At 38.3% G+C, this 9,446-nt stretch overlaps 1 protein-coding gene across 10 annotated transcripts in view; it reads right to left on the reverse strand.

The window, feature by feature from the left end:
* kiaa1328 (KIAA1328 ortholog) overlaps positions 1-9,446 on the reverse strand; it is a 174,480-nt gene that overhangs the window by 68,948 nt on the left and 96,086 nt on the right. The window contains exons 9-10 of one of the 10 annotated variants that reach the window (XM_043684742.1): positions 4,924-5,037; positions 4,378-4,408 (exon numbers count right to left, since the gene is read on the reverse strand). The exons of 8 other annotated variants lie outside the window; for them this stretch is intronic. In XM_043684742.1, coding sequence (XP_043540677.1) covers positions 4,947-5,037 — 91 coding nt within the window. In that variant the 3' untranslated portion in view covers positions 4,378-4,408; positions 4,924-4,946. Of the gene's footprint in view, positions 1-4,362; positions 4,409-4,923; positions 5,038-9,446 lie in introns of those variants that run through there. One more of the 10 variants, XM_043684954.1, reaches the window with a different exon arrangement.

The raw sequence follows: 9,446 nt of genomic DNA on the forward strand, positions 1-9,446 counted from the left end.
TAGTTAGGCCACTGTTGGAATATTGCGTGCAATTCTGGTCTCCTTCCTATCAGAAAGATGTTGTGAAACTTGAAAGGGTTCAGAAAAGATTTACAAAGATGTTGCCAGGGTTGGAGGATCTGAGCTTCAGGGAGAGGCTGAACTGGCTGGGGCTGTTTTCACTGGAGCGCGGAGGCTGACGGGTGACCTTATAGAGGTTTACAAAATTATGAGGGGCATAGGATAAATAGACAAAGGGTTTTACCTGGGGTCAGGGAGTCCAGAACTAGAGGGCATAGGTTTAGGGTGAGAGGGAAAAGATATAAAAGAGAACCTAAGGGGCAACTTTTTCACGTAGACGGTGGTACGTGTATGGAATGAACTGCCAGAGGATGTGGTGGAAGCTGGTACAATTGCAACATTTAAGAGGCATATGGATGGGTATATGAATAGGAAGGGTTAGGAGGGAGATGGGCCATGTGCTGGCAGTTGGGACTAGATTGGGTTGGGATATCTGGTCAGCATGGACGGGTTGGACCGAAGGGTCTGTTTCCATGCTGTACATCTCTGTGACTCTATGATTATCTTCATTTTCTTCATCCAAGTAAATAAATTATGACACACCACTAGTTACAGGTCACAAAAATAGAAACTACTGAAGAAACTCAGCAAGTCTGGCAGCATCTTTGGCGAGAAAGCAGAGTCAACATTTTGGGTCCAATGTCCCTTCTTCAAAACTCAGAAATTGAAGCTTGATGACGTTATGTATTTCTCAATGCTCTGCTAATACTGTACTTTCTTTATTACAGACTGAAATTTTACCAGTAACAGTGCAATGTACTGCTTGGTAGTTGAGGCACAAAACCTCAACCTTTAAAAAGCACTTGGATGAGCAACTGAAATGTCATAACATTCAATGCTGTAGGCGCTGTAGAGTGGGACTATTGTAGATTCTGAATAGTTATTATCAGTGCAGAGTCAATGGGTCGAACAGCTCTCCGCTGGTGTATGATTCTACAAAGAGACATAAAAAGACTAGCCTAGAGTTAGCTTAGTTTTTTGAATCCCTTTTCTAATTCTCTAATTTTCCAAAGTCCAAGGATTTCTTGAAGATCACAACCAGCACATACATTATCTCTATAGCTACTTCCTTTAAGACATCACTTCAGGTCCAAGAGGCATAGTGGTTGTTAGTTCCACAGTTCAAAATCACACAACACCAGGTTATAGCCCAACAGTGTTATTTGAAAGTACTAGCTTTCCGAGCTACCTGAAGGAACAGCATTCCAAAAGCTAGTACTTCCAAATAAACCTGTTGGACTAGAAACTGGTGTGTGAGATTTCAACTTTGTCCACCCCAGTCCAGCTCCGGTACCTCCTCATTTAGTCCCACAGTTCCCATAGCACCTTTTCTCTAGTGGATGGATGTTGTATTTATTTCCTCTCCTCTTTTTCTCCCTTTGAAGTTTTAGTGATTTTGGAATGCTAGTGTTTTCTACTGTGAAGACTGATGCAAAGTACTTGTTCAATTCATCTGTATTTTCCTGGTTCCACATTATTATTTACCCAGCCTCATCCTCCAAGGGGACTGTGGTCACTTTGGCTTCTGCTCTTCCTTTTATGTATTTAAAGAAGCTGTATAATGGTAATCTAAATAATGGTTCTCCACTTTCAAGGAATGTGAGCATTGCTAATAAGAGCAACATTTGTTGCTAATTCTTAACTGCCCTTGAGAAGGTGGTGCGGCTTAGTCCTGAATTGTGGATACCTATCTGGTGTGTTTGCAACCAGTGTTATTAGGAAGGCAGTTCCAATTCCAAAACAATAATTTCAGATAAATAACAGGTTAATGGGAGACATGTTATCTTAGTTGTTTCATTGTCAGTTTGACCATTACTCTTCTACTTACCCCAGCTCTGCCCTCATCCTAATTCTCGCCTTGCTTCATTGATTTTCATACTGGTGGGTTCATATTTGATGGTCTTTAGTTAGTATGAAAGAAAATAAAATATTCTATCTTTTTCAGATGCTATCTAAACTAAGTGTTTTCAGAATTTGCTCTGATCAAATTTCTAACATGTTTTACTTTTTGCTTGGTAATACATGAAACCTAAAGGTGGCAAGCAAACTAGTCCACCAAACTAATTCTTGGAACAGAGGGACTGTGCAATGAAGAAAGGTTAAATAAACTGGGCCTATATTTTGTGGTGTTTAGAGGGTTGAGAGGTGATTTCATTCAAACAAACAAAATTCGTTTTGAGCGCAACAGGGTGGGTGCAGGGAGGATGTTATCACTGGCTGAGGTTCTACAGCCGGGGACAGAGTCTCAGAATTGGGGGCAGGCCAGTTAGGTCTATGACTTGGAGGAATTTCTTCAGTTTACTTGTTATAAACATTAAGGGATACAGGTATAATGCAGGCAAATGGTGGGAGTGGACCCAGCCCAAATGGGTGAATGGCCTCCTTCAGCTCTAATTCTTATGTTCTTTAGTTTCGAAAATACTTTGAAAAAATGCTTGTGCCATTCCTATCGTATACTGTGTGTCAGTGCATGGAGTGAATGTTGAAGCTTGTGGATGGAATATTTAATAAGCAAGATGCTTTATCCTTGATGGTGTCAAGTTCTTTGAGTATACTTTGAGGCACACTTATCCAGGCATGTGGAGATTACTCCATTACAGTTCTGATTTATGCCTTGTAAATTGTGAACAAACTGAGGAGTCAGGAGGCCAGTTACTCACAACAGAATGCCTCAGCCTCTGACCTTACCTGTCGTCACAATACTTATATAGCAAGTCCAGTTCCATTCCAGCTGTTCATGCTCCCCTTTGAGAATTGCTGCAATTGCTCCTAGATATCCTTGACCAGGCACCAGGAAGGCAACACACCATCCTGGAATCTTGCTCGCAATTGCAAAGACGTCTGTCCCTGCTCCTCACTAGATAGTCCCTTAACATAATTGCTCTTTTGAACTTTGCCATACTCCTGCTTTACAGCAGAGCCGGTCACGGTGCCGAAGATCTGGTTGCTGCTGCTATTTGCCTCTTCAAGACTATCCCTCCTCTCCAACAGTACCCAAAACAGTATACTTGTTTGAGATGGGGATAGCAAGGCTGTTCCTTGCTGTGTTTCATTCATTTATACACAAACGTACATGTAGATTGCTCTTATGTGAAGATTACAACTAATATTTATGGTCATCATATTTAAAAGGACAGCTCAACAAAAAGGTCTATTCTTGGATTACGCAACCAAAAGTACACTCAGCGGCATTCACTGACTGCTGGGTCACATGGTACTTTACACCCTGGTTCCTTGATTATACATTTACGTCAACTGCATATCCCCTTAAATTGGAGGTATCACAACATTACTGAGAGGATGTTATCAGAGGCCATAGATTTTGATGTATCTGGTCACTACAGCTATTTTTTAATATCATATGGACTGAATCAAACTAGCCAAAAGACCATCATCTGCAAAGATGAGAACTTCAGGATGAGGCCAAGATGGATTATCCACATAGTATTTACGTCAAATGCTTCAGTCTGGCTTTTTACACTGATATGTTGAGTTTGCCATTCGAGAAATGGAGCTGTCTGTGGGACCTTTTCAGCCCATTAGCTTGTTATTTATGGCTAGTTGTGGCGGGGCTGCAGAGCTTTGAATTTGATCCATTGTTTGTGGAATCACTTTTTCTATCACACACTATTAACATGCAAGTACTGTGTTGAACCATTCACTCGGTTGGCACCTCATTTTAGTACATCCAGCACACATGATTTCCTGCACTCTTTATTGAACAGGGTTGATGCCACGGTTTAATATTAATGATAGAGTAAGGATGCATCCGGTCATGGGGGTTACAGATTATAGTCAAAAACAGTTCTGCCATCCCATAGCCCACATTTCCACATGGAAGTCCTGTTTTGAATTGCTCGATCTGTTCCAAATCTGCCTGTTTTAATATGACGGTAATGACTTTTAAGACATCCAGTGCCTCCTCCGCTGAAACATGGACATTTCAGAGGTGGTGGTGTGAGATAACTTAACATGCATAAAGGTGGATAAATCCCCAGGACCTGATCGGGTGTACCCTAGAACTCTGTGGGAAGCTGGGGAAGTGATTACTGGACCCCTTTCTGAGATATTTGTATCATCGATAGCCACAGGTGAGATGCCAGATGACTGGAGGTTGGCTAAGACAGACATGGATAGATGTACTTTCTATAGACAGACTGGCAAGACAAATCATAAGATTTTCCTTTTGCCGGTCCCTAAAACCATATCAGAGGCTGAGACTGGCCAGGAATTGACTATTTGGGTCAGTTGTGGTGCAACTGAGCAAATCTTGGTGATAGATATGGATTGAAATCGCCCTACCTATAGTATATTCAGCATCCTTAGTGCCCTCAGTGATTCTTTCCATCTAAAGGCAATCAAACAATGCATCAATGTAATTATTCAAATATTATTATTGCATCAAATTCCCGCAGCACTATTTCCTGACCTATTGCTGTTACATTTTAACTCTTAAAAACATGAATCATACCGTCACTAATATGATACATTTATTATCAAGAGTAGTTCAAAACTTTCCATCTGAAAATGCACTGAAAAAGCTTATGACACGCTTTATCAATGCAAATATTTATTTTAAAAGTGTCATGACTTATATATATTACTTGTCATGCACATAGGATCGTAGCCCAAAGTACACCATTCAGCCTATTCTACCTGTGCTGGCTCTCCAAAAGGAATAATTCACCTCTTGCTATTCCCCCATCTTCGCTTGATAGCCTGCATTTTTTTCCCCACACAATAATCCAATTCCCTGTTGAACACTTGATTGAACTTGTCCCCATCAAACTGACACTCAGTGCACTCCAAATCCTAACCACCTACTGTGTGAAAAAGCTTTTCCCTGTTTCTTATGCCAATTACCTTAAGTATGCGCCTTCTTGTTCTTAATTTTTCCACCAATGGGAATATTTGCCATGGTTTGGTGACAAGAACTGGATGCAACACTCAAGTTGAAACTTGTTCTCATCTATGAAGCTATTGACAAAAGCCAGAGATGTTAATCCTTATTTACTGTTCTTTCAACTAGTCCTGTCACCTTCAATGATTTTGACACATATATACTCAGGTCCCTCTGCTTCTGCATTCTCCTTAGAATCTTACTCTTTAGTTTACATTGTGTTGATCTTTGTATTAAAATGAATCACTTCATGTTTCTCAATATTAAAATTCACCTTGCGCATCCATTCCACCAAATTTTCTTTGACCTTCTGAAATTCATAAAACTTAAAGTTTCCATTCATCTGTAAATTTTGAAACTGTGCCCTGAACAAAAGGTTGTTAATAGACCTATGATATATAAATTATAAATACATATTAGGAAGAGCAGGCTTCCTAACAAAAAAACTATAATTGTCAGTTACAAGTCCTAATACAGGTACTGTGTTTTGGCAATAACAGATGGCATCTGAATGCAAATTTGTATTCAAAATCACTGAAACTACATTTGATCCAATTTTTTTTAATTTTAGCTGTATATGATATGTAATCATTTCAATACTAAAAAAAATTCTACCTCCCTTGGGCATAAACTTAGGTTATTTTGTGTCCATGAGCCAATGCATGACCAAACCATTGATTGCTACTGTTCTGTAGCAGCTAATGCCAAAATGCTTTCTGGTTTTGGAAGATGAAGTAACAAGTCAATCAAGTTCTTGATTCTAGTTGTGAATTAATCATGCTGTTGAGAGGGTGGTGCATCTGCAAATAGAATTTGGCTTGACTAGAGTTTGCTTTAATTGTATCATTATTTACTACAAGATGCAATCAAATTTTGTGTAGCATATTGTGATAAGGAATTTGAAGACTTTAAGAGAGCACAGATAGATTAGTTAAGTGGGTAGACAGATGAGAAATGCAGTTCAATGTTTTACAAAATGAAATGGAAATTGTTAAGCTTGTGAAAAGGATCACATCTTAAATAATAAGATGTTAAATAGAGGTGCAGAGATTTAAAAAGAGAAAATATTGAAGATACTCAGCAGGTTTAGCAACTTCCAAAGAGTGAGAAATAATAAACAAACACTACTAGATCAGCTGAGTATGTTTCGATTTCAGATTTCCAGTGCCTTTTACTTTTGTTGAAGAACAGAGATTTGATATGCAGATACATAGGTTATTAAAAATCACTACAAGTAAAGAGCTCATTAAAAAAGTCAATGTGCTCATCTGTGCTGTAGTGAAAGCGGTTAACATAATAGAAGTAAAGATGAACAACATAAAACCATAAAAAGCTACTTAGTGGAGGTTTATACAGATTGGACATTCTTTATATAAATGATATAAATGCAATGAAAAAAATATAAAAAAGATAAAGAAGAGATTCAGCAGAATGTTACAGAATGTATTGTGCTGAAGTACTTAAGTAGTTCAGGCTTTTGCAATTGCATCTATTAAAGAGAAACATGGTTCAGTAGTGTGACTACACTTGTGAAATGGTCTCCCTGCCTGTTTCTTATGGAAGATTACTCTCATTGTTTTATTATATGCAGCCACGGTGCAGGATCTGTGAGTGGAACAGTAAAAATCCCTTATGTTTCAGATTGTATTTTACAGACACGTACTCCTTTGATTTCACAAATGTGGGATGGCACTAGATCATAAACTCACTCATTCCACAGTAAGCAAATGGTACGGGACATTGAGTGTTATGAGAAATACTTAGTACAATCAGTATTATTTGGATACTATTACCCAAGTCTATTCTCTATTGAGTCAGCTAGCAGCAAAGCACAATTGTTCTGTATTATGTTCTACGGCCTGTAATTGCTGCTTCAGGCCCTTGCAAACATTTACTACTGGACTCATTTTCTATGCACGTTTTTATTTTTGACATGTGTTCATATTTTTAAAAGCTTATTCATAACTCTAACAGATATCAAAAAAGTATTTCCAATAACAAACACAAAAATTGTTTTCTGGAAAAATAAACTTGGCAATCACATCATTCATTGTTCATGCCTCAGAGATTTTTCAATTTACATTATAATCACTTAAGACTAGTTGGTGATTTAGCAAAAGTAAACATTGAAAAGTACAGCACAAAACAGGCCCTTTGGTCCACAATGTTGTGCTGACGGTGTAAAGGGGTTTAGTTTCTCAGGATACCAGAGACTTGATTATGGCTGGGTTCACAGACCAACAGTTTTAATTTAACATCAGATACAAATCATGTCTTGAATGGATTATTTAAGGAAGTTAGTTATTATATATTTTTCATCAACCAATCACATGATAAGAAAGGCATACAATTACCATAAAAAGAACTAAAGAGGGACACATTATTAAACAAATGAGTAAGAAGGAAAATTTTTACCTAATTCAGGAAGTTGTTTGAAAAAAAGGAATACTGGAAAGTTGGAAAGGAAAAAACAGTGTGGGCTTAAGGTCATAATTGGTCTAGTCCTGTGCAATAACATGATATATGTCCAGCACATCAAAAAAAATTATAATTCTTCGATCTGTTTGAATGACCACCATCTGTTAAACTAACCACACTTGAATTCCCAAATATCTACCAATCAAGAATAAGGAAATCACATAAAGCAAACTGTTTTAAGATATTTCATCTGACAGCGTTATGTGACACTGAACATGAACTAACAAAAAAACCTTGTAAATGCAGTAAAATAACCTATACAACAGTGATAAAATGAAGCAGGCTTGAAATACTCAATAAGTCAGGGTGAAAGACCATAAGACCACAAACTGAAACGTTATTGACCTGGAACATTATTCCTTCAGCTCACTCTCCGAAGTTTCACTTAACCTATTAAATATTATCAAAATTTTTAGTTTCAGATTTCCAGCATCTCCAGTATTTTATATTTCCTACAAAATAGTGAATAATACTTCAGAAATACCCCACAAAATCTCCCATCTAGAGACTTTCTGGGGCTGAGGAAATTTGACTTGTGCCATACTTCCTTCGTTTCCAATTCCAGGTCTGAATTAAGACATTTAAACAGGTAGTGAACTGCCAGATTAGGATTATTTTATGCATGTTGTACTGGTGAGTGCAACTTTCAGACTTTTTTGATATGTGTTAGAGCTGTGAAGAAGCTTTTAAAAATAAGAACACGTGTCACCATTGTCCTTCTGGTATCATCAATTTGACTCCAGAATCAAATTTTGCCTGCTATATATCACTGAATAGGAATGACACGGCTTACAAACAGCATGTTTTGATGTTCCATAAATGGTCATTTTTCTGTTCTTTTGAAGTAACCCTGACTTTCTTGAATGAGCGAACAAACAAAACTTGATTTTGACTCCGTGTCAGAGAGGGAAAGGCAAAATAATTCCACATCAGGATGGTGAGACTTCGAGTGAAGTTTACAGGTGGTATTCTCATAACCTCACTAGTCTTGTTTCCTACGTAGTAAAACTTCAGGTGAGGAATAAAATGTCAAGGAGACTTGGCAAGTTGCTCCAGTATATCTTTCCAATGGTTTATACTGCTATCACAATGCACCAATGGTGGAGACATTGCGATGCTGATCAAGCAAACTACCATGCACTGGGTGTGTTAAGCTTTTTACATTTTTTTCATTCAGACAAGTAAACAATATATTTCATGCATTTTTCTACGTTTTGTGAAATGCTTTCACTAACTTAATATTATGGTATAACAAATCACAATTTAGGAATGTTCCGACTGAAATGGCTTGAAGCAGCGATTCACTGAACAAAAAAGGAGACAGAAAAATTAAAATACTGCATTTTTTACTAAAATTAAGCAGTGCAAGACCACAATAAAATGAAGACATCATTCCTCAATATGAATATGCAAATACTACATTTTGTATAGACTGAATGGTTTAATAGCTGCTCTGGACTAAAATGGAACATCGAGTCACAGAGTCATAGAGATGTACAGCATAGAAACAGACCCTTCGGTCCAACCCATCCATGCCGACCAGATATCCCAACCCAATCTAGTCCCACCTGCAAGCGCCCGGTCCATATCCCTCCAAACCCTTCCTATTCATATACCCATCCAGATGCCTCATAAATGTTGCAATTGTACCAACCTCCACCACATCCTCTGGCAGCTCACTCCGTACACGTACCACCCTCTGCATGAAACAATTTCCCCATGGGTCCCTTTTATATCTTTCCCCCCACACCCTAAACCTATGCCCTCTAGTTCTGGACTCCCTGACCCCAGGGAAAAGACTTTGCCTCTTTACTCTCTCCATGCCCCTCAATTTTGTAAACCTCTATAAGGTCACCTGTCAGCCTCCAACGGTCCAGGGAAAACAGCCCCATCCTGTTCAGCCTCTCCCTGTAGCTCAAATCCTCCTACCCTGGCAACATCTTTGTAAATCTTTTCTGAACACTTTCAAGTTTCACAACATCTTTCCGATAGGAAGGAGACCAGAATT

The sequence above is a fragment of the Chiloscyllium plagiosum genome, chromosome 1 (assembly GCF_004010195.1).
Source record: "Chiloscyllium plagiosum isolate BGI_BamShark_2017 chromosome 1, ASM401019v2, whole genome shotgun sequence".
Taxonomy (NCBI): domain Eukaryota; kingdom Metazoa; phylum Chordata; class Chondrichthyes; order Orectolobiformes; family Hemiscylliidae; genus Chiloscyllium; species Chiloscyllium plagiosum.